We start from the raw sequence: 25,513 nt of genomic DNA on the forward strand, positions 1-25,513 counted from the left end.
ACGAGGCACACAATCAGTATTTATTCTGGAATGAATGAGAAGCTCTTAACAACTGTGTGCTAGATTTTTCGGAGAAGACGGGCATTGGGTTTTAGGCCACCAGCATCTAGGTGGATTGTGACTGATGTGACTTGTGCTTTAAGGGGCGAGAAGCATGTATCCTGGGCTGTAGAGGCGAGGTTAGGTTTGGCGAAAGGAGTGTCCAGTCGGGTGGTGGTCGAGTTGGATTGTAAACCAGGCCGGGTCCATCAGGCAACATCGGGCTGTTCGGGTCAGGCTGGACCGCAGATTTTGAGAAACAGGCGTCTCAGCCAGGCCTGGCTGCGCTAAGCTTGTGACTTGAGCAGTGTCCAATAGGTCTAACATCATTGAAGAAGAATCAAACGCCCCCATTGGCTGCAGCCAAAGAGAACTGTGACCCAAGCAGTGCCCAACGGGTTATTTGGGGCTGTTGGAGGCCGGGCTCTGTTTCTGGGGAAACAGGTGTCCTCGGGGGCGCTGGCTGCGTTGGGCTGAAACCCGGGCTGGCAGGTGGGCTGGGATGTAACCTGAGCGGTTTCACGCCCCCAGGAGGCGAGGACCGGACCCGAGCCGGCCCGCCCAGGTTGGGGGCGGAGGGGGAATACGCCGGGAGGCAGCAGGAGACACCTGCGGCAGGCTCACCCGGGAGCGGCAGGCCCACCTGGGAGCGGCAGGCTCACCCGGGAGCGGCTCGCCCGGGCGGACCTGGCCCCGCGAGGCCGCGCGCTTCCGCGCCGCACAGGCCGGCCCCGCCCCCTGACCAATGGCGGCGCGGCGGCGGGCGGCGGCGGGCGCGGATTGGGCGGGCGGGCGCGGCGGCGGGCGCGGATTGGCGCGGGCGGGCGGGGGCGGGGCGGCGCGGCGGGGCGCTTAGGCCCTCGGCCTGCGGGCGGCGCTGAGCGCTCGGCTACGCGGGGCGCGGCGCGGGCGGAAGTGGCGACGCTGGCGTCCCCGGAGCCTGCGGCGGGCGGCAGTGACGGCCCCGGCGCGGACGGCGGCGGCCCGGGGGGCGGCGTGGACGCCCGCGGCGCCGGCTGGGGCATCACCGCCGGCCTCGACCCCGAAATGGCGCTGCTGGCCGAACACCTGCTGAAGCCGCTGCCCGCGGACAAGCAGATCGAGACGGGGCCCTTCCTGGAGGCGGTGTCCCACCTGCCGCCCTTCTTCGGTGAGCCGGGGTGCGGGGGGAGCCGGCCCGCAGCGCTGCCGCAGACGCCCAGCCCCCTCCCGCGAGCAGCCTCCAGCCTCCGGCCGTCCCTCTCCCGGGCGCCCCCGATCCTATCTCCCCGGGCACCCAAGACCTAGACCCCTTTCCTTCTGGGCACCCCCGGCCTCCCTAACCCAGACCACTCCCCGATCCTCTCTCTCTCCGACATGGCACATCCTCCATCTCTCCCCGGACACCCGGAGCTCCGTCTCCGTTCCTTCATCTCCAGGCACTTCACGTTCCACGGAATCCTTCAGATGCCCCCAGTTCACCGCTTCCTTGGGATCCCCCAATCATCCGTCTCCCCCAGACACCCCTTACCCTTCCAAACCCTCAACTTCCCCATCTTCCATCTCCCTCAAAGCATCCCGCCCCTTCTCCCCCGAGTCCCATACCCTTATATCCCTCACCCCATCATTCCCTTCTTCCTTTTCAGAATGGCTTTCAGCTTCCCCCCCTTAGGATAATCCTCCTATTTCATAAGCCCTCTCTTTTCCTTATTGTCGTAGTCTTTTCCTCTTGGGACTTTGTAAACTCTTTTTTTCTCAGAATTCCCTCAATTCCAGATCAAAGACACCCCACCCCCACTCCCAAGGGTGGAATGAGGAAGCCGGGAAGGATGAGGAGGATGGAGTTGCAAAAGTCTGGCGCCCCTTTTTAGGGGGAACCACCTAAAGTTTTTTCTCCATTTAGGACAGGGGTCGGGACAGGGGAAGCTGCTTTGTGGGGGTGACATCAGACACAGGGTGCTTGGCTGGACCAGTCCCTAACCCAGCTTCAGAGCCTCCTTCCTCCCCTCCCGGAGCCCCGCCCCGGCCCTGGATGGAAGATGGGAAATAACAGACAATACCATCTGCTCCCTGCCCTTTGCCTTTTGGGTCCTGGCTAAAGGATGCATCCGGAATCTCTGCTTTCCTCTCTTCCACATGGGCTTGCCCAGCCCCGTGCGGGTGCACTCAGTGGCCTTTTGCCAGGAAGATACCAGCCCCCAGGACAGAGTTAAGCTGAAACCACAAGCTGACAGAACGACGGACTGACTTGCGACTGAAGAGATTTGGCGCCCAGGTGGTCACTCACGATCCCCCTAGTGAGTGGTCCCTATCTGTGAAATGGGGATGCTGATCCTTAAGCCTGGCTGCTGGGAGTAAATGTGTGTAGAGCCCTGAGTGTGGCTCTAGGTGTGGGGGGAGTGCTTCACCTGGTGCATCATATGGGTTCCTGGATCCCATTTGGGTTCCTTCACATAGTAGATGAATCAGTGCTGGATGAATCAGGTGCAGTCCCCTGGTTTGTATGATCTGCAGACCTGGGTAAGCAACCTGAGAGCAGGATCTTGGGCTTTTGTGTCTGCTGCTGCATCCTCAGGACCCAGAACAGTCCCTGGCACATAGTAGGTCCTCAGTTAATACTCATGGAATGAATGAGATGTGCTTCTTATTGGTGTTTAAGTGTTGACAGAACACTGATTCTCCCGGCAGGGCCTTGGGAACTAACTGGCATCAGCGATGAGGAATTAATCATTTGTGTGCCTCCCACCTTGCCTCTTGTTCTGGGAACATTCGCAGGACAGAACCAGCTTGCCCTGGACAAGGATTCAGAGTCTGTTTAAGGTGGTGGTTCTCCGCTGGGGGCAGTTTTGCCCCTGGGGGGGAACATCCAACAATGTTTAGAGGCATTTTTGTTTGTCGCAGCTTGGGGGACGGGGAGGGGGAGCGTGCAAGGAGGTGCTGCTGGCAAGTAGTGGGTAGAGGTGGGGGATGCTGCAAGATACCCTACATTGCACGGGGCAAGCATCATCACAAAGAATTGATCCAGCCCCAAATGTTAGCAGTGTGGAGATGGATAAACCCCAAGTTAAGCCCTGTGGTCTTTTCGTCTCTATGGTCAGCATTGGTGCATGTCCTGCAGTTCTGCAGCGGGGAGAGGGAGCACCCTCATTGGATGTGATTCTGTCTGGTTTTAGAGGGAAGGGGATGGTGGGTGCTGGAGTCAGCCGTGCTATGATGCCAGGGCTGAAGAGCATCCCCTCCTCCCTTTCCCTGATCTCAAAGGACCCTTGTCTTTGCTGTGAGCTGTGTGCTGTGGGGCATCACATCTGCTGACAGAAGCGCCATTTATACAGAAGTCCCAGTGGGTTGGCCCACACAGAATAATTCTTAGCACTCTAAAAAAATGTGATAATCCATTTTGAACCATTATGCTCTCTGGGAGAAGAGTTTCTCCTGAGGATTTAAGGTTTACGAGGATGCTCCCACCAGGGGCTTTCTCTGAGACTCAAGGGTCAGTTGAGATCCACTGTCGGCTCTAACACAGGGGCTCTGTGAAATCTTGGGAGCATCTGGTCACCTGGATGATCTGGGTGGTTTATGTGTGTCTCTTGAATGGAGCAGGTCTGGCTGGCTTAAGGGATGTTAGAAGTCTGAGAAAGGTTGCAGTGACAGTTGCCTCCAAATCAGGGCTCCTCCACCATGGCACTGCTGCCCACTGAGGCTGGATCACTCTTTGTGGTAGGGGGGGGCCGTCTTGCACATTGGAGGATGTTTTAGTGGCATCTCTGGCTGGCTAGATGCCAGAAGCACCCCCTCTCCCAAGTTGTGACAACCAAAAAGATCCGGAAGGGGACAAAATGTGGTTGAGAACCACCGCTCTTGGTATAAAGAGGGCAAAGGGCTGAAAGGTGTGTTGTTATTTTTATTTATTTATTTATTTATTTTTTATTTAAGTGGGGCTTGAACTCACATCTCACAATGTCAAGATCTGAGCTGAGATCAAGAGTCAGATGCTTAACCGACTGAGTCACCTGGGCGCCCCGAAAGCTATGTTTTTAAAAAATATATAATGCTACCAGGAAGCTCTGCTTATCAAAGGATAGTTGAGCAAGAAAAAAATGATAAAAATCTCCTTGTCTTTTTTTTTTTTTTTTTTTTTTTTTTTATTTATTCATGAAAGACTGAGAGACAGAGAGAGAGCGCCAGAGACAAAGGCAGAGGGAGAAGCAGGCTCCATGCACCGGGAGCCCGATGTGGGACTCGATCCCGGGTCTCCAGGATCGCGCCCCGGGCCAAAGGCAGGCACCAAACCGCTGCGCCACCCAGGGATCCCTCCTTGTCGTTTTTTGAGCACTTACTATGTGCCAGTACTCTATGTGGAACTAATCCTCTTAGAACCTTTGGAGATACCTTTTTTTTAGTTTGTTTTGAGAGCCTCTCTGCTGATGTTTCAGGTTATTTCCTTCTGGACTCATTCTTATCCATCTTTAAGGGAAAAGGTATAAGCTGCTTTTTCTGCCTAGCTCTACAGCATCTTTCCATGCCAATCATTGTTTCTCGTAGCTGCTTAGAACTCTTTTGTTTGAATGTAGCTGTCATTTATTTGACCAGTCCCCTGCTATAGAACAGTTACGTCGCTTCCCATTATCTGCTCCGGTAAACAACGCTGCAATGAACATCCTTATACGTGTTTCTTTGTATACTTCTTTCATGAGTTCTACCCTTTAGAAGTGAAATTTCTGAGTCAAAGGATATGAAGGCTTTTAACCTATTAGAGCAATCACATCCCTTTCACTTTTTTCAGGTGTGGTTTGTCACAGAATTGGTTGGCCGTGGGTGGATGCTGATTCTTGGGACTGGAGGTCAGATGTGGCTTAGAGCATCCACGTCATGGGCTAGCCCTGCCTCCTTATCTCCAGCCTAAATCCCTGGAGCGGTACAGGTTTTACTATGTCCAGCCCTGTGTCCATCTTGTTCCTCCACCTTGACCTAGTAATTGGATCTCACCTCTGAGTGATCAGCTTGCAACTGACTTCTGTAAGGTCTGCTCTCTCATCTTTTAGGTCAATTATGCAGCAATGCCCTCCGGCATTAACAGAGGGCCCAGGGAGTGGGAGAGGCGGAGGGAGAGACCTAGATGTCATTTCATCTTGTCACTCCCTGCCTAAAAGCCTCAATGGCTCCCTATTACCCTACCTTCATATCTGTTCTATAGCCTCTCTGAATGGCTTACAGCCCCACAAATGGTACCATGCCATCACTTGCCTCTGCCTGGCACACCACTCCTCTCCAGCCTACCACCTTCCTTGTGCCTGGCTGGATTCCACTTATTCCCACAGGAAAGTTGCCTCATCCAGAAAGTCTCTCCTAATTCCCTTAGACTACCCTAGAACTATCACAGACTGTGACTTTGAGCTATTTCAGTGCCTAGCCCTGGGTGAGCTAGTGGTATTTGCTGAGTGAATGCTTTTGGTTTCATTCTTATTTTTTTCTCCCTGGGTTCTTTCTAGAAGCAGTTTGGCTTTTCTCCCTCTTTCTAAATTAAAATACATAGCTCACAAACCATACCCATGGCAGACATTATTAATCAGTCATGGTACTATTCTTTTCCGTTAAGTCTAGATACAACCTTAGCATTTCTTAACACACTGCTCCAGGTCAGCCAGACACAGTACATGACTTCACACCTGTTTGCTTTCACTGTTTAAGGAGGAACTGAGATGCAGGGGTTGAAGGGAATGCTTCCCATCTCTCAGTGCTTGAAATTCAAATTTTGGGGCTGATTTTTCTTTATCCAGATCTCTTATTTAATTAAGTGGATGTCCAGAGAATTAGGTCTTGCACATAGCTGGTGCTCATTAAGTAGTCATAGGGAAAACCCCCAAAAGAGTGATTTCCCACCCCTTTGGTTCAATGGTTGCTCTATTTTGGGGGGCCAGTGGCAGCCCAGAAGCACAGAATTAGCTTCTTATTATACAACCAGAAAAACCGAGGCCCAAGAGGCTAGGTGACTTGCCCAGGGTCACACAGCCCAGGGCGGGTAACCAGTAGAGTCCAGCTAGAACTCAGGACTCAGGCCTTGGGACTCCTTATGCAGTGGTTTTGGCTTGTGCTTGCCTGCTCTCCTGGCTTCCTGTCTGGAAGAGGAGAACCCCCATCTCCTGTGCCCCCATGGAGCCAGCCTGCTTGGCTACTGAAGTCCAGGACTCTGCTGGGCCCACAAGGACTCATCTAAGATTCTGGGAACTGCAGACCAGATATGCAGGTTTCATCTGAGGTGTGTGCCCCATCATTGGTTTGCCCATAACCCTTGCTCCTTTGTTTTGTTTCTGTTTTTGTTTTTAAGATTTTATTTAGGGGCAGCCTCCGTGGCGCAGCGGTTTGGCGCCGCCTGCAGCCCGGGGTGTGATCCTGGAGACCCTGGATGAGTCCCACATCGGGCTTCCTGCGTGGAGCCTGCTTCTCCCTCTGCCTGTGTCTCTGCCTCTCTCTTGCTCTCTCTGAATCTGAATGAATAAATAAATAAATCTTAAAAAAAAAAAGATTTTATTTATTTATTCATGAGAGACAGATTTTTTTTTTTTTTAATTTATGATAGTCACAGAGAGAGAGAGAGAGAGGCAGAGACACAGGCAGAGAGAGAAGCAGGCTCCATGCAGGGAGCCCAATGCAGGACTAGATCCTGGGGCCCCAGGATCACGCCCGGGGCCGAAGGAAAATGCTCAACCGCTGAGCCACCCAGGCATCCCACCCTTGCTCCTTTGAATGCAAGTTTGAATGACGAGGATATGGAAGTCATCCCATGGGGAGGTCTCAAACAGGTCAGATTTTTCTATAATTGGGACATGGTGTTAACTGCCTGGGAACCAGCTCCACCAGCACCCCTTGGTCTATGAGTAAGAAGTTCTCCTTCTTCAGGGGAGGTTATTCTCCCCATTGTGACAAGCACCTTCCAGGACTTGACCATCTATCAGATGTCTGTAATGTTTTGTTTTGTTTTTTAAGTTTATAAACACAGATATTTATTAACCCTCTTACTATAGCAGGTTAGTTATCATTTTGGTCAAGTGTTTGTTAAGGGCTGGATTCTCTAGGGACGGGACATAGCCTGTGTACCTGGGAGGGACCCTTCTAGAAGGAAGAAACTATGTCCTGTGGGAGGAAGAAGCCAAAAATACACTTTCTGCAATGGGTTTTTGCAATTTTGAAACTGCCTGCAGACTCTTGTTGTTAGTTGGTGGTGCATTTGTAGGTAGTGAGGGCCCAGGACTTTAAGAGCACCTACACGTGCCTGATGTTCTCACGCATCCCACTTGCCGTCTCCTGTGGCCCAAGTAAGATCCAACTACCCCCTGGCCCCAGTGTGTTAGCCCATTGTCTCCCTGACAGCCGTGGTTGGCTGCTTTTGAGGCCCAGCAAGGGGGAAGTCACTTCAGGTGACCAAGACAGCAGACTAAGACACCTTAGGTCTGTTGTCTACTGAAGTCCCTGCTCTGAACATCATAGGTAGATGAATGAAAAGAAACACCGGCGTTGTTGTCAGGCTCAGCCAGCCCGAGTTCCAGTCCTGGTTCCACGGTGCCAAGGCTGTGTGCATGTAGAAATTCATCCCCTGTCTAGGCTTGCAGCCCCGACCTTCTCAGGAGGGTCAATGGAAGTGATCTTCCCAAATGATTTTGGTACTTGGTGCCCTGAATCACTCCCATCTTCACACATAATAGGATGGGGAGGCCTCAGGCCTTCAGACACTGCATGTCTTGCCACACAGCCCTTGGGAAATGAAGATCTTCCAAAAAAAAGCTCTCTGGGTCTGGTGGCCAACTGCCAGGACTCAGGGCCAGCAGAGCTGCTTGGCGGCTGGTCTGAGATTGCTCCAGCACCCTCATTTATAACATCCAAAGGTCAGCGCGGAGCACAGACCAAGGTGCCTGCCTGCTCTGTCCCCCAGGGACAGTGATTAGATCTTCCTCAGCTCCATGTTCAGAGAAGTCTGGCCCTGAGGTCAATGGCTGAAGTCTGGCCTCTGCTCCTGGAGGGAATAAAATGGAGAAGCAGGAGAGAAAAGACCTAAGTTCCACTCTGTGTCTTGCTGGCTTATCCAGCCCCTCCTCACCTCCAGTGTCCCACTGCGAATCCCTCAAGGGCAGAAGGTGGGCCCTCCCAGGGCCTGCCCAGTGGATTTGCTCAGCCAGTGTCAAAGCAAAAGGGAAAGAAAGTAAAAAAAAAAAAAGTAAAAAAAAAAAAAAAAAAAGGGAAAGAAAGTGACATGAATGACTGAGGGCTTTGTAGGGTGTAATGCATGCGCCCAATCATAGCTAGCATAATAACCCCCGTTTTGAGTGGTTCCCATATGCCAAGCTTTGAACTTGCCGCTATTTCCTTTCCAAGCCTTATCATGACCTTACTTGAATGAGGAGTTGGCACCATTTTACAGAAGACATTGAGGTTCAGAGTGGTGAAGGGACCTGACCATGTGGCACAGCTAGAAAGTAGGTCCATAGGGCTTAGAAGTGGGCTGGCCCTGTGACGAGGAAGGGCAGTCTTATTCGGGCAAAAACAGCCCTTTTTTCTGGCCCAGGCAGTGTGGGGGGAGGGGAACACCAGGCCATCCCCATCTGGCCTGACAGTGCTTATTCCCCAGCCTTGGAATGGCAAGGTGAGGTGATGGTCTTAGGTTTCATTGTTTCCCTTTAAAAAAGGCCTGGGTGGGTGTTAACTCCTCTTGTTACCTTCTTACAGCGTTACTTGTATCAGGGGCCTTTTTTCTTTTCTGCTTTTTTTTTTTTTTTTTTTTTTTATTGTTAGAGTGTTAACTGTAGCTGAGCTTTTAAAGTCATTACAGCTGATCAGCCCTCTCCAGGGTCCTATAAAAGCCAGCCAGCACACACTTCCCTGTGCTCGGAAATGATTCATTTTCTGCCTTGCTCTTCTCCCCAGTTCCTTACTCCACTCCCTTCTGAGATCGCCTTTTTTTTTTTTTTTTTTTTTTAGCTGGCTCGGAATACATTTGAATTTGTGATTTTATGACTGGAGGTTTCCTGCTAATTGTATCCATCCCCATTTCTGGATCCCCCTTTCTTCCCCTCCCTTCCTCTCTTTGTCCTTTGATTCCTCAGTCACTGGGATTGTTCTTTTCTGGATTTCCTTTGCCTGTTGAAAAAGATGAAAATGATGTTATAATAACAATAATAATAAACATAAAGAATACTTTCTTTCCTCTGGAGCACTGGCTACGTACCAGAGACCATGTGGAGCCCTTTATACAACCTGATGTAAGCCTCACAACAACCCGATGATGTGGGGTCCATTATCAGCCTCGCTTTACAAATGAGGAGACCACAACTCAGTGAGGTTAACTAACTTTTCCCAGGCCACAGAGCAAGTAAAGAAAAACCCATTCCCCAACCACATCCCCACTTTAAGGCTGGTTTTTGCCAAAGTGGACAACTGTGGATAGAGAGTAGTTGGCATGTCATAGGAGTGACTTTTAAGCAACATTTGAGACTATTTTGTAAACATTCTTTCTTCTTTAGCTAGGACTTTTTAAAATAGCTATTCACAGAATAACAATAATAAAATGCCTTATCTCAGTAAGTTTTCATTTTAGGAAGGTGGGTGTTTTCAGGGTTCATTTTCTTCAAAATAGGCCTTGTTGCAAACTGAGCCATCACATCCACACCCACACCCACCCACTTACCCACACATACACCACACCACCCCACATACTTGTGGATTAATAAATGATTCATCTCCATCGGCTGTAATTTGAGTGCCTCTCATTATGGTCCTTGTAACCCAGGACCTGTAAAGTTAACCTGCCCCTCATCTTTAACAATGAAACCTTATTATTCAGCTATTGAAAAACAAATTGAATTTGAAATAGAACCTTCCCAAACCAGGCTCTTAGCATCGACACAGGCATTCTGTTCTTCCTTTTTGGACTACTTATAGGTCGGGCTAGGTGTTTCCATCCTGAATCACACAGGCCGAAAGTGAAGGCGTGTGTCTAAGAAATGGACTGCTTCTTATTCCTGCAATGAAATGACAGGGGGTGGGTCAGGCAGGGTGGTCCCATCACCCTGTTGCCCAGGGTCGGGCAGGTGTTGCTGGGCAGCTTGCGCATAGCATGCTGTGGTCTTGCTCAGTGTACAGCGCTTGTTGCTTTCCAACCACCTTAAGGCCAGAGAAAGCAGAAATGAATCTGATTCTGAGTGGCATATGGTGACTGCTGGCTCGTGGGGAATTCTGCTGTCTGAGCAGTCACACTCATCTGAACTATGGTGAAGACCCAGGTAGGAGGTTATCCAGCCAGAATGGTCACAGAGTCACACACAAAATGCTTGCTTGGTACCTATATCCTCTTATTTTGCAGGTGATGCTGACACAGTTGGCTATTTATTTTCCAAGTGTCTATCAGAATGAAAGCACTGCAGGAGGAAGTGACCACCACCCATCAAGAAAAGTTCCTTTTAAACTGTGCAGAACCATATTTAGTCAAGGGTTAAGGAGGTCTGCGATGTTACTGGGTCACATCTTTACCATAATTTATATTGTTAGTGATGGCCCTGTTTAGAAAACTGTGCTTGGCTTGCTGTATGAAAGCGGGGATATCTGTGTTACATTTTGATGAGTTCCATACAAAATGGTTCATCTAGAAAAGGTCCGTGCATTCATAAAACCTTGGTAGATAAAAAATACTTCACTGATTTAATTTTGTTTTCTTTTTATTATTGAGATAAGGTATTGTTGTTCTGTGATTTGCCATTTTTCTATTGAGCTATTTTTTTTTCTTATTGGTTTGTTAGAGCTCTTTACATATTAGGGACAATAATCTTTAGTCCATGGTTTGTTTCACTGATCAGCACCCCAGTCATCATCAGTTTGTTGCTTGCCTGTGATTAGTGATGGGATCTATCCTTATGCTCCATACAAGAGGTCTCTGGATTTTGAAATCAGATTTGTGGTATTTTCCTTATGCTTTCTGGGTTGAGTAGCCGGCTTAGAAAAACCTTCCACACCAAACAGAAGGGGCCATTTGCCACATATTCCTGATAACCAAGGCTTATCTGTATTTAGAATCTGTGCCCATTAGAGTTGGTCCTATGAAGTGAGATGGTGGAGTTATATCTGATTTTTCTTTTTTTTTATTTTCTATTTTTTAAAAAAGGTTTTATTTATTTATTCACAAGAGACACACAGAGAGAAGCAGAGACAAAGGCAGAGGGAGAAGCAGAGGGAGAAGCAGGCTCCCTATAGGGAGCCTGATGCAATCCCAGGACCAGGGGATCACGCCCTGAGCCAAAGGCAGACGCTCAACCACTGAGCCACCTAGAAGTCCCTGTTTTTGTTTTTCAAAGACAACTTCCTTTCTGCCTGGAGGTAAGATGAGGAGCCAGGAAGGCATCCAAGCCCTCTCCCTCCCCTCTGGCAGAGGGCTTCTGGATGACATTTTAAAGAGCCTGTTTGCTAACAACAATAAAACACAACTTTGAGGTATCTGCAAAACTGGTAAAACAAGAAAGGTAATTTTGGGGCAGGGCTGCATACTATAGGAAAGGTAAGCCTGGATGGTGTCACGCTCTATCCAGAGCAGGGACCAGCCTGAGTTTAAACTATCCGAAAAGCCACTGTGCACTTGGTGATTAAAATCATCTTGTGGTTTTCCTGTCGGAATACTCTCCCTTTTGTTGAGTTCACATGGATGGAAACATTCCAGAAAGAAAGGTGATGGAGTAGTAGAACCAGCCTTTGTTCTGTAATTATGTCTGAGTGCCTGGCTCCCCCTGTGTGACCCTAGACAGGTTTTCTGGGCCTGGTGGCCTTGGAATGCACCACAGACAAACAAGCCCCAGAGCCTTGGCTGGGTCACGTTGAAGCAGATTTCAGTTCACCTGGGCCTGCAGCACCTCCTGTTCGCACGGCACCTGTGGGCTGCGGCCAGTGAGGGGCATGAGCCCGGCATGGCTCCGTCCCTTGTCCAGAGTTATACCAGACCTAGATCTGAACCCAGAAGAGCAGACTCTAGGGCGCCACACCACTTCCTCCCTGATTCCAGGTGGCCTGCTTCAGGGTGCTCCTAACGTGACCTCAGCGGGCACATTTACGGATCCACAGAGATGTTTTTCCTGCTGGAAGGCAGTTCTGGGGTCCGCGCCCCACCCTCCACCCTGCCGCCCCTCTCGGCGCCTGCTCTGCTCCCAGCTCCAGAAGTAGGCTCGAGGCCTGCATGCCTACCCCTGCTGGAGCAGAAGCCCTGTCCCTGAGTGGTGGCCGCGACACACAATAACCGCTGCTGTCAGGGCCCAGCTCCTGCTGACCATGGCGGCCTCGTGACCTGGATAGCGCACTGTCAGGAGAATGGGAAACAAAAAGCCTTTCTCCCTGCCACCAGGGCCAGGCTGCCCAGAACCGCACAAGAGCTGTTTTCAGAGCCAAGGAAGTCGGATAACATTTTTCTGCTGAAATGCATGTCGAATGACCCGAGTCACTGGGACGAGCCAGTAAACCACCCCTGCATGGTTGATGATGACCTCTTGTAAGCAAGCCCCAGGTTTCTGTCTCCTCCCTTGGAAGGTTTTCCCTGAAATCAGCCTGTAGCAATCATGGCAGTGTGCCAAGCGCTCACCTGGTACATAGGACGCCTCTCCCCCTCACAGCGGCCCACTGGGGGAGGTCCTACTAAGTGTTCTCATTTCACAGACAGGGAAACAGGCCTGAGCCCCTTCCCATAGTCTCTGCCGTCTTGGTTGTGTGGGTGCTTAGAACCATATGTTGGGTCCATTGGCAGTACGAGAAAGTGGACAGAAAATGAGCCTGACCGGATGTTTCCCACCTCTTTCGTGCCACAGATGCCACCCAGGTGCCTGATGGTGTCCAGCTCCTTGCCAGGCATTGGGGACACAGGGGAACCCAGGTGATCTGGTCTCTACCCTCTCAGAGCTCAAGTCCAAAGGGGGCTGGGAACAGATGGTACATAGGGACCTCAAGCACTGTCTGCTATCACAGTGAAACGGACTTGGAAAAAAAGAAGGAAAATATATGACTTTATGAGTAACAAACAGCAAAAAATGCTGATTTTTCCCCCAGCATCTTCCATGACAATTTTCAAACATAAGGCAAAATTGAAAGAATTTTACGGCGAATATTTGTATACCCACCACCTGTATTCTGTAATATTTTACTGCACCTGTCTAGACATCCCTCTGGCCATCTGTCCCTTCACCCTGTGTCTTTGGACAGTCTACATTTTTGGAAGGTGGGGACATGAAGCCGTCAGCCAGAGCTGGGGAGCAGCCGTCCCTTTAGAAGGGCCGCACCAGTCCACATGCAGCACATCCATGGCACTTGCCTGGCCCCAGTGAGGGTCGGGATGGGCATGACCTCTCCGGGGGGTTGGTTTCTGCCGGATGAAGTCAGTGGTTCAGACAAGCTTAAAGAGCGGGATGGAGGGCAGCCCCGGTGGCTCAGCAGTTTAGTGCCACCTTTGGCCCAGGGTGTGATCCTAGGATCGAGTCTCACATCAGGCTCTGCATGGAGCCTGCTTCTGTCTCTGTGTCTCTCATGAATACATAAATAAAATCTTAAAAAAAAAAAAAAAGGGTGGGGGAGTGGGATGGAGTAGTTATCCTCCTTATAAGCAGGTAGGTCTCTGAGGCCAGAGTGCTCAGGATTGTGTGGCCAGCCACCTGGATCCCCTGCCAACCACCTCGGCCTTGGAGCTGCACCAGCATGGCCCTATGGAGGGGGGTTTGCCCCCACAGGCGTGGGAGAGAAGCCCAGTGGCTGAGAGAAGGCTGGCCAATCAGCCTGAGGATTCTGTGCCTGGAGCCTGCAGCAGGGCAAGTGAGGCACCAACCCTGGGCCCACCAACGAGGGGCCTCAGCTCGGCAGAGCATAGAGGGGATGCAGGCACAAGCCCAATGGGTTCCCATTCAGCAGAGATTCTGCAGGGCTTGGCGGTTTATAAGCATAGCCGAGTGACATCTGGGTTTGCTGGACCGTGTAGTTTGAGGTCACAAAAATGATCAAATTCCATTTACTGAGTGTTCATGCACTGGACACTCTGCTACATGCATCCAACATGTGGTTTTTAATTCCTATAACAACCCTATGAATTAAGTACTATTACTGCCCCCTTTTGACATTGGAGGAAACTGAGGCACACAGACGAGGAGCCTTGCTCACCTAGGACGTGGTTGGGGTAGGATTCGAATCCCACCTGGCTGGATGCCTACCCCATTTTTTTTCCATTGGGTTTTAGGGTATTTCATTTATAGCACCTTAAGGCTGTTTCCCCAATGCACCTCTTTTAACAGCTATGCTTAGACTGTTCCAGATGGCTGGCCAGGTGTGCCAGGTCACCTTGGGTGGAATTCAGCCTGTGGCTGTCCTTCCCCCCATTCCTCTGGTCTTGTGTGGTCAAGGTGGCATGCACACCAAGGCCCCTGCTGGGCAAGGAGAGTCTGGCACTGGTGTCCCCTGCCCGCCCCCGCCCCCCCCCCCCCCGTGGGTCTGGAACCCTCTGGCCTGCTCAGGCATCTTTGTCCCCTGGGCTCTGTATCAGGCATGGTGGGTCTCTGGACACAGCATTGAGGACAGTGAGAATGTGTATGGGGGAGCTCGGTTGTCTTCAGGCCCTGAGGGTGAAGCCCATGTTGAGCTTGTTCATCTCTGGTCCCCGTGATGGTCTGGTAGGGGGGGTCACAAAGGAGAGGGGGGGGGTGGCCGCAAGGCTGTTCACATTTCAGGTCTACCAATTTCTAGGTCTGCCTTCCGTCAACTCAGGTGTCATTGGCAACACCCAAGAAAGGAGCCAGGAGCTTTTTCCCTAAAAAGTTCTTAACTAGTATGTTCTTAACTAGAACATACCGATTCCAGAGATAAAACGCATCTGGGAAGTGGATTGTTTCAAGTCCTGCTCGCAGCATGTCTGGTCCTGTTGCCCCACTGGCTAGGTGGGAAGGCCGAGGCCAGAGCTGAAAGGACACATCCCAGCCCACCCTGCCAGGGGTGGGGGCATCGAGCCCACATTCCTGTGCTCCGTGAGTGACTGGAATCCCACTGTTGGTGTGTTCTCCGGGGTTCTAATGCAGGGTCTCAGAACGGTGGAGCCTCTGAGTCACCAGCTCATTTCCTTCCTAGGAGCTGGTGAATGAGAAGGTCATTTGTAATCAATCGAGCCCCTCTTCTGCCTCGTAAAATCCCTCAATCTGCCTGCTGGCCAGCTGGTCAGTTAGCACTGATCTGCCTTGTTGGCCAAGACGGGTTTATCAGAGCATTAGTTCTGCAAGGTGCTATACAGCTGTGCCGCTCAATATGGTAGCCACCGGCCACATGTGCTATTTACATCTCAGTGGACAGAAGTCAAATAAAATTACAAATCCAGTTCCTCAGTCACACCGCATTTCAAGTGCTCAGTAGCCGCACGGGTCCGTATTAGTGCAGATACAGAACATTTCCATCACCACACAAGATTCTAGATGGTGCTGTCGGAGGGAGACGCAGTGCTGTGGACAAAAGGGTTTGCCCCCTAGATAGTCCAGTTGCATTTTAGAGGCTCTGACAAGCCCGACAGCTGGAAACCTGGTCTCACCGGGAGCCCAGCACACCAAATCAGTTTGCCCATCAGCCTTTTTAATACCTGTACACAGGGGCACCTGGGTGGCTCAGTGGTTGAGCGTCTGCCTTTGGCTCAGGTCACGATGCCAGGGTCCTGGGATGGAGTCCCACATCGGGCTTCCCACAGGGAGGCTGCTTCTCCCTCTGCCTATATGTCTCTGTGTCTCTCATGAATAAATAAGTAAAATAAGAACCTATAAACAGCTCTGCTTTTCCCTCCACATACCAAGTGACCTTGCTTCCTCTTCCCAAGCCTCTAGGGTTTATGGAGTTCCTGAATCTCATCCTCACTGGGAATCTGAATCTCTCTTCTTGTTTTGCCCTCAGATTGCCTCGGGTCCCCAGTGTTTACTCCCATCAAGGCAGACATAAGCGGCAACATCACGGTATGTATCTTGGCCTGGCAGCCACAGCTGGGAGCCCACGTGGAGAATCTACACCCGTGCTGGGCACCAGGGCCCCACTCCCTGTCATGAGCTCCGCGGGTTGGGGAACAGGAAGGAGATGTGGAAAACGTGTGTGACCCCAGCTCATCCGGCTCAGGGCTCTTGGTCATCCTTTGCAGTCACACCCCCAGTCCCAGCCTGACCAGGCCCGCAGTCTGGAGGACTGACTCGAGAAGGAACCCCCTGGTTCTTGTATGCACCCCGGACCGAATAAAAAATGAACTCCAAAGTCCACCGGTGCATCGGCTCAGCCCTCTTCTCTACTGTTCCTAGGAGTCCCCACTGCTTCCTCCCAGCCACCAACCCTCTCCCTGTGAGGATCCACACAGGGCCTGGCCTGCAGGCTCAGGTGCACCATGTCCCATCACATCATCCCAGCAGCCCTTGAGGCTGGTCTGTCATTCTCCCCATTTTTACAGATGAGGAAGCTGAGGTTCACCTGAGGTCATACAGCAAGGAAGGGGCAGAGGTGGGATTCAGATCCAAACTGCCTGGCTCCAACTCAGGAGCCTCGTTCCTGGACACCCTTGTATCCCAAAGCGATTGTCCACTTCAGATACTGGGTGTCGGAGGAGCTAGCGGTAGTGGCTGGAGAACATGGAGTCTGCAGCCCGTCTGGGCTGTAACCCGCTGCCACCTGTACCAGCTATCACTTCCCCTCTCTGAGCCTCGATGTCCTCATCTGCAAACTGGGATCGTGACAGAGCAACATTGGCGTCGCTGTACGGATCAAATAAAGCAGCGCCCATAGCGCACTCTGCCCCTCTCAGCTCACGGGAGGTGCTCTGTAAATACCCCCAGCCAGTGACTGTTACGAGCCCTACTACTGGTCTCGGCGCTGGGGGCAAGGGGAGGGCTGCTCCCCTACCAAGATGTGGGCTGCCCACCTGTGAGGACAGCTTTTCCACCGGGAAAACTACACGTGCTCTGTTTCAGAAAATCAAAGCTGTGTATGACACCAACCCGGCCAAGTTCCGGACCCTGCAGAACATCCTAGAGGTGGAGAAGGAAATGTACGGAGCAGAGTGGCCCAAAGTGGGAGCCACGCTGGCGCTGATGTGGCTGAAAAGGTGACAGGCTTGGGTGGCAGGGTGTGTGTGGCTGTGTGGCCCGAGGGCCCTGCTCAGCAGGAGAGGAACGTCCAGCCCTCCTATTGCCCTGCGAGGTCACCTCCTTTTCTTTCACATGGGCTCCCCTGTGTGATGCTAGTTAGTAGCTGAGGAAAAGTGCCCGAGGGGCCAAGGCCCAACTGATAGTGACACTCCCTGTTCCAGTCCCATCAAAGATGTAGCAAGTGAGTGCATACTCTGGGCATTGTGCTAAACATTTCATATGCATGATTGTATTTCATACACTGGGGGTAAGATGTGGTAATTATCCCCACCTCACAGAGGGAGGCCACTGGGAGCTCTGGAGGCCAAATCACATGTCCAGGTCGCAAGGTCAGAGCTGGGATTCAGTGTCTAAGTACAGTTGTCCAGGTTGTGCACTGCACAAAGATGTCCTGCATGGTAGATTTGTTTCTTATGACAGTGCCTTGAAATACAGTATCTTGAGAAAAAGGAACTCTATCCAATTTGCACAGATTTGTTCTATGGGCTGGGGGCAGGGTACCGTGATATGGGATTTAAACCCAGATGATCCTACCCCAGACTTGAGAATGCTCATAATCACTATATATATTGTCCTTCCAGCAAATACTTGAAGTCAGATACTGTTCCCATTTTACAGATAAGGCCACCAAGGCTGAGAGGCCAGGCACCTTGCTTGCTGCACTCACACTGCTCTCTGCCAGCTACAAATTCTCCTTTAGCTATGCAAATATCAGTGGCAGCCACAGTGCAGCCAGGGGTGTACTCTCTGCCCCACAGCTATTCCCAGTGTTGCCCTGTCTTGGGCCTGGAGTCAGGAGTCAGGAAGGGTCCTCCCCTGTCTCTTCCCCATCCCCTGGAGCCAGTCCCCTCTCCCTGCCACCTACCTCGGTGAAACGGAACAGGGAGTCCACTCCCTGGAGGGTGCAGCCGAGTGGGCCTCAGAGGGTAGGTGGGCTATAGGTAACACTCTTTCAACATGTTTTAGGAACTGCCCCCACCAAGCTGCCCACTTTGGTCTGCCAACAAGAGACTCCCAGGCCTGGATGAGAACTGCCCTGGTCTGTCCATCAGCACACTCCATGGGTTCTTAGGAGGAGCAAGGCAGATGATGATGTTCAGCTCAGTTAGGTTGTTCGTGTCCAGATCAGACAGGGACAAAGCCAGATGCCTGGGAGGGCAGGTGAAAGGAGATGCCAACAGGCTGAGCACGTAATAAGCGCCTGCTGTGTGCTGGGTGTGTGGGATGCCGCACTGAATGAGGCAGGACCCCACTGCGAGTACCACAGCCTGGGTGGGACATCAGGCTGGTATGTGGATCCTGACAGCAGGATAGCAGAGCCTAAAGCAGAGAGAAGTCAGGGAGGGCTTCCTGGAGGAAGGGTGCCAAGCAGAGTCTCTGGGACTGAGCAGGCAGGTCCCAAGAGGATGAGGCCTTTGACAGGTGGGAGGGGCAGGAGAGGCCCAGTGTGTTGTTGCTCTGGGAGGGTCTGGTCCAGCAGGCTCTGGACATGAGGCAGGAGCAGGGAGGGACCAGGTCGGCTGGACGAGGGTGAGTCCTAGTGTGATCAGGGCTGTGGGGGAGCCACCTAGGGCCATGAGGCTGGTCAGCAACAGGGTCAGATGGTGCTGCATCCCAGCTGCTGGGTAGAGGGTTGGTCATTAGGGCCAGGTAGGGGGAGGCAGAGGCTCAAGAGAGGTGGCCGACTGGGACAGGGCTGGGATTGTCCCCTGGGCTCAGTCCCACAGCCCAGGCTGATCCAGGCACAGAGGACTTCCCTGTACCTCACAGGTGATAAAGTTAGAAAACACTTTAGTCCACCAGTGCTCCTGCCCCTGAGAGCCCTCCAACCTGATCCCCACCTCCCTGTAGGGAAGGAGGAGGGGGGTTCATCCAGGGACCCTGGGGGATTAGTGAGGGATGGCGAAGGAAGAGTCCAGCTCAGGGGTGAGACAGCTGCATTCGCATCCTGGCCTTTGCCCAAGGCTTTCAGGGGCACCTCAGTGTTCTCCTCTGTGAAATAGGTAGACGGTGGGGCTAAGGGAGCAGGAGATGAAATGCTGTGCATTAGAGGACTAGCACTTACCCATCTTTGATGTTGTCACCCTGCTGTGCCCCATGGCCTTCTCCTGGCTCTTAGAGCATCACCCTTCCCCTGAAGGAAGGGCTGGAATGGCCACAGGAGGATGCAGACAGTGGCTTTGGGGAAGTGGTGCAGGTGGGGGGCCCCTGGCACAGGGTCAGGCTTGTCAGTGTGCCCAGTGTGTCCAGAGTCCGTGGTCTGTGAGCCCTCTAAGGGCCAGTCCTCAAGCGCTGACGGCCGCCTGCTGCGGGCCAGCCCAGGGGAGGCCCGTGGACACAGAAGCGGGTAAGACAGCCCCAGACCTGGCCTTGTAGACCTTACAGCCCAGCAGGGACCGCAGTCAGCGGCCAGCAGTCAGCAGCGGCCTTGGGTAGACACGGCCCCACAGTGATGCCACATTAAGCCGGGTGGTCACGCTACATGTGAGCTAGGTTAAGCACAACACTTGAGGAGTGACCACTGCCACGTGGCGCACAGCAAGTGCTGGCATCCAGATGCGGCAGGGACTGCCACCTGTGGGGATGTGCTGGCTGGGCGTCGGGCAGGAACGCGCACGGTCTTGAAGAGCCATCTCTCTCCTGGGCTGCAGAGGCCTCCGCTTCATCCAGGTATTCCTCCAGAGCATCTGTGATGGGGAGCGGGATGAGAATCACCCCAACCTCATCCGTGTCAATGCCACCAAAGCCTACGAGATGGCCCTCAAGAAGTACCATGGCTGGATCGTGCAGAAGATCTTCCAGGTGAGCTAGCCCCACACCTGCCGCTCCTCAGCCGTGGCCCGCCTGGGCTCCAGAAGGGCTCCCTGTCTATAGGGGAGGCTGGTGCGCTGAGGGGCCCTATCACATGTGCCTGCCCAGTTCCATCTCTGGCCACAGGGGCTGTTACTGTAGATGCTCCATGGGTTTCTGCTGAGTGTCCCATGAGGCCTGACTAGGGGGCCGTGGGAGAAACCTGGCAGAGACTTGCTGGCAGGCAGGCCCGTTTGGCCCCTTTGAAATCTGCCCAGATCCTCACCCTGAGCAGGGAAGAGAAGCAAGGCTCCTGTACCCACTGGGGCATCTGCTGAAGAGACACTGGCCCACAGGGTCTTGGTGGCTTATGTTGGGATGACATTGGCCAGAGTTTCTGGAAATGGGCTGCAGCACCAGCCTGGTTGCCTGAGGGCCCCCAGGGTCGCCAGGCTGAGAGGCCCACTTCAGAGATCTCAAGAGGCCCTTGGGGGCCCTGGCCACCCTCTCTCCTGCAGCCCATTCTCATTCCCCTGAGAACCAGAGTCTGACAGGCTGGTCTCTTTCCCACAAGGCACAGGCTGGCCCAGGAGTCAGTCTGGGTATAGGCCCAAAAAGCTGGGACACCTCTGGGCGGTGCCACCTGGTGGTGCTGAGGGCAGGGCCCATCCTGGGCAGCCCGTGAAGCCCTGTCCTCCTTGCAGTACGTTGCTCCCTTGCAAAGGCCTAGCAACCGGTGCCCGAATGATAGCGGTGTCCTGTGCACCTGGCCCAGGGTGTGCTGCCCACGGGCGGTGTCCTTCACGAAGGCACCGTGAAGTGGGTACATCCTTAACCCCCTTTCTCAGATGAGGAATCTGGCGCTCAGAGAGGTTAACTGTCTGGCTCCAGGTCACACAGTAAGATGGGGTCTGAGGTTCTACCTCCCTGAGCCTTTGCGTACTCATCTTTCAAGTGGGTGTAAACTGAGCCCCACCTCCAAGGGTTGTGGTGAAGATTGAGCAGGTTACTGTGTACGGAGTGCTGGGCGCACGGTTTACACTCAGGAACTTGACGCTGTGCTGTTCCTAGTGATGATATTATTTATAACTCCCCCCACCCCACCCCCGCTCAAACTCAGCCTGGGCATCTCACCCAGCCGCACCGTTTCCTTTCTGGTTCTGCGATTTTCTGCATTTCTGGTTCTCGGTACTTTTCAAGTGTGAGGGAAGCCCTAAAAGTTAGGGAAGTGTTGTCCCCTGAAGGACAAGAGAGGCCACGGTCCGTATTAGCGGTCGTCTCTCCCTGGTCCACCTTCTTCTCCAGAGCAGGGAACCCAGAGGCCAGAGGCCAGAGGCCCCTGGGTGCCGGACACTGCCGGGTGCCCGGTGCCGCGTGGAGCCCTGGGTACCACCCCTTCGATCCTTTACAACCTGATTCAGCGGGTGCCATCACCATCCCCATTTTACAGATGAGGAAACTGAGGCTCAGAGAGGCTAAGTAACTTGCTCAAGGCTCCCAGCTAGTCGGCGGCCCAAGCTGGAAGTTGAAGCCAGGTCTGTGGGTCCCCAAAGCTGGTGTCCGTCCTGCCGTCCGTCACGGGGGTAGAAGGGCACACACATCTCCCTCTTCCTTTCCCTGCCGACCACGCCACGAGTAGCACGGCCTGGGGGACGTCCCCTAACGCCTCCCCTGTCCCCGACTCAAGGCAGCGCTGTACGCGGCCCCCTACAAGTCCGACTTCCTGAAAGCGCTCTCCAAGGGGCAGAACGTGACGGAGGAGGAGTGCCTGGAGAAGGTCCGCCTCTTCCTGGTCAACTACACGGCCACCATCGACGTCATCTACGAGATGTACACCAAGATGAACGCGGAGCTCAACTACAAGGTGTAGGCGCGTCCGGGGGCCGCTTGTAGCACCAGGGAACCCGAATCACTGTGAATCACACCGGCGGGCCTCCCCCCACCCCGCCCAGCCACCCAGAGGCCGGGCCCGGGCCCACTGGGGGCCTGAGGGGGACGATCAACCCCGGGTTTTTTAAAAGTCATTTTGGGGGTTCATCCTAACGGAGCAATAAATAACAACCCTACTTCCGAATCCCCTTTGAATTTCATGACAGCACAGACTGACTATCCCTTCATTTCAGTGTGGTAAAAATCAATTAATGTTTCTAATCAAGTCCTAAGGGGTTTCTTTGTTTTGGTTTTGCCCCCACGCAGAGCCTAACTCTGGGGGAGCTGTGTGTCATACACCTCACTTGAAAAAGAAACGTGTGTCCTTAGGATCCGGCTGAATGATGTTTTGGGTATTTTAAGGACCATGAGGAGTTTGATTTGAAATTATACAGGGCCCCTGTGGTGGGCTCTTTTTTTTTTTTTTTTTTTTTTTTAAAAAAGCAAACTGGTGTGTCTTCTCATGTGGTTTGCACGGCCCAACCTCACAACACTGTCATTACAGATTCTGTCCTTTCTTACTGTCTTTTGCCAGGCAGTGTTTTTATAGCTGAAACCAACCAGCAAGCCTTTGATGGCGAAGGGGGTGCGTGTGTGTGTATTTTAAAGCTATCAGGCACAAATAAGTGACCACAGATGACTATACTTGCATTCTTCTGCATAGTTATTTTCTTCAGGGACAGCTTTTCCAACCTAAGAAACTGCCTACCATGTGTATTCTCTCAAGGGGGAGAGGGTGAATCCTCCATCTGCTGAGACCCAAAAAAAATGCCTCGCTGCCTTAACTGTCCTTCCTGGCGCTAAAAAAAGAGCTGTATTTTTTAAAGTGTTGGGGTAGATGAAGCAACCCCAGAAGAATTGATGTGTGTGTGTTGAAAACCCAATGAGGAACAATTGGTGATTTTTATGCAGAAACTAAATGATCCTTAATAAATAAATCTCTATTTTGGAATCACAGCAATGTGCTGTTTTGGTTCGTGATTCTTCTCCCCACCCCCTACCCCACTCCGGAACAGAGTTTATAACCGGGGACCAGCCAAGAACCTATATTCTGGCCTCCATGGTTTATAAAAATAGAAGTGGTTGCCACAGTGAGAAACTAGGGAAATTTCGCACACAAATCTTAATTTCTAGCTTCTTTCAAAAAAAAAAAAAATAGGACTGTATGGCAGGATCTGGGAAATAGCTGCCCCCTTGGCTGGATGGGACAAGTGGACAAATGTATTCTCCACTTTACCTCGGTCCCCAGCAATCCCCATGGCCTCCCTAACCTGCGGTTATTGCACTTTCTGATAGGCTGATGCTTTTTCTGATACTAGCATTACACGGAGAATCTTTATTTTACTTCATTCCTGGTCCTACCAAGTTGATAGTCACCTAGGGGGCGAGATGGGCCAGCACATCAACAATGATGATATAGAGTAGCCAGTATCCCAGTGTCCAGAGGGTGCATGGGGTCACCGATGAGGGGCCACATCCTGGGATGCATCTGGGGGAGTCACAGCTGGCACTGAGCCTCCACGGAAGGGGTAGGGTGGGGAAGAGCCTGGCAGAGAAGGGGCAGGGCACGCTCCAAGGTATAGGCAAAGACCTGGTGGCTCGACACACAGCAGGTTGTGTGTGTGTACATGTGCGCATGCCCACACATGAGTGTTCACACTAGGAAGGGATTTGAACATGACCTGGAAAATGATGGACCACCTTCAGGGGTCTCCTGCTCAATGTAGTCAGGTAGCCAGTTTAGAAGGCTGCCTTGGGGGATCCCTGGGTGGCGCAGCGGTTTGGCGCCTGTCTTTGGCCCAGGGCGCGATCCTGGAGACCCGGGATCGAATCCCACATCGGGCTCCCGGTGCATGGAGCCTGCTTCTCCCTCTGCCTGTGCCTCTGCCTCTCTCTCTCTGTGACTATCATAAATAAATTAAAAAAAAATTAAAAAAAAAAAAGAAGGCTGCCTTGGGCATGGCCAAGGGACGGACACCTGTCTCTGATTTCATTATATTCTATTATTATTTTATTAATATTATATTTATTTATTATACCAACATTGCTGGTATAGGAATGCTACTGACCTTTCTAAGCAATAACTGCTTTTTAGGCTTGTTTCACTATGGGTTTCCTAGAAACACAAAATTCTGCCAACATGTAAAAAGAAATCTCCACCTTCCTTTTAAAAACAGCCTTTCTTGGGGTCCCTGGCTGGCTCCATCAGTAGAGCAGGCAACTCTCGATTTTGGGGTTGTGAGTTTGAGCCCCACGTTGGGGGTAGAGATTACTGAAAGAGCCTGTCTTCAGGTCTCTAACATAGCCCAGTGGGACTGGGAAGGCAATGTCCTTGTGGAAGGCTGGTAAATCCCAGACTAGTCTTCTTCACTCCTGGTACCTGATGGGCCCCTAGGAACACTTCGGGTGCCCAGAGATAAAACCAGCAGTGCATCTGTGTCCTCTCATTTCATTTCTGTGCTCCAGGGCAGGGAGGAAGGAGCACACATTGAGCACCGGGTATGTACCTGGCCCTGTACAAGTGCTTTACAAATACCATCTCACAACCACCTGAGTTGGAGGCATTAGGAGCCCCATTTGTCAGATGAGGAAACAGAACCCCTAACAACAGGGCAAGAGGACTTAGCCAGGGTGACCTGGCCAGGAGTGAGGGAGCCACCAGGGTTCCACATCTGACTCCATATCCCCCCTTGGCCATGGCCACTTCCCTGCCAGCTGACAGAGTGAGCTCGCCTTCCAGCACATCTCCCTGCCAGGACATTCCCACTGTGGGGAGCCACTCATCTGACCCAGATGAACCTGATAGTGCACAAAAACCCAAGTGAGCCCAGAAGTTTGACAAGGCTTGGCCCCTTTATCCACCTATTGGGTTCATTCCATTAAACTTCACTGAACAATAGCTGACGTTCATAATAAAATATTTCAAGGGGAATCCCTGGGTGGCTCAGCGGTTTAGCGCCTGCCTTTGGCCCAGGGCTCGATTCTGGAGTCCCGGGATCGAGTCCCACGTCAGGCTCCCAGCATGGAGCCTGCTTCTCCATCCTCCTGTGTCTCTGCGTCTCTCTCTCTATGTCTGTCATAAATAAATAAATAAATCTTTAAAAAAAATTAAAAAAATAAAATATTTCAAACCCATCATAATGCATCTCTATTATAGACAAGGAACAGAAACTCATTTCTCCCTTAAGGAGCCTCAGTTTCCTTTTCTGTACTACAGGGGTCTTGCTAATACCCACCTCACGGGTTGTGAGGTCTAAATTAAATGCTGCTGTTTGGGGACGCCTGGATGGTTCAGTGGTGGCGCGTCTGCCTTCGGCTCAGGTCGCGATCCCGGGATCGTGGAATCGAGACCCGCATCAGGCTCCCCGCAGGGAGCCTGCTTCTCCCTGTGCCTGTGTCTCTAACTCTGTGTGTGTCTCGTGGATAAATAAAATCTTAAAAAAAAAAAAAAGTATAGAAGCATAGAAAGCTGTCTTAGCCAAATGTTACCTTAAACTGCGAGGCTGTATTTACGCAGCGGGGCACGTCTAACGACGCGAGCACTGGAGTCCTAGCTCCGCGGTCGCTGCGCCGCGCGGGACAGACCTCCCAGCCTCCGGCTCCGGGTCCTTCCGACGGGG

The 25,513-nt window shown here is 52.2% G+C and overlaps 1 protein-coding gene across 1 annotated transcript; it reads left to right on the top strand.

Annotated features, from left to right (window-relative positions):
• Nucleotides 1-988: 988 nt before the first annotated feature.
• Nucleotides 989-22,850, top strand: GLTP (glycolipid transfer protein). The gene is made up of 5 exons (XM_077875991.1): nt 989-1,189; nt 15,943-16,001; nt 16,998-17,131; nt 19,826-19,976; nt 21,652-22,850. The coding sequence occupies exons 1-5, from the start codon at nt 1,087-1,089 to the stop codon at nt 21,832-21,834; spliced, it is 630 nt and encodes a 209-aa protein (XP_077732117.1). The 5' UTR covers nt 989-1,086; the 3' UTR covers nt 21,835-22,850.
• The last annotated feature ends 2,663 nt before the right edge of the window (nt 22,851-25,513 follow it).

The sequence above is a fragment of the Canis aureus genome, chromosome 27 (assembly GCF_053574225.1).
Source record: "Canis aureus isolate CA01 chromosome 27, VMU_Caureus_v.1.0, whole genome shotgun sequence".
NCBI classification, from domain to species: Eukaryota; Metazoa; Chordata; class Mammalia; order Carnivora; family Canidae; genus Canis; species Canis aureus.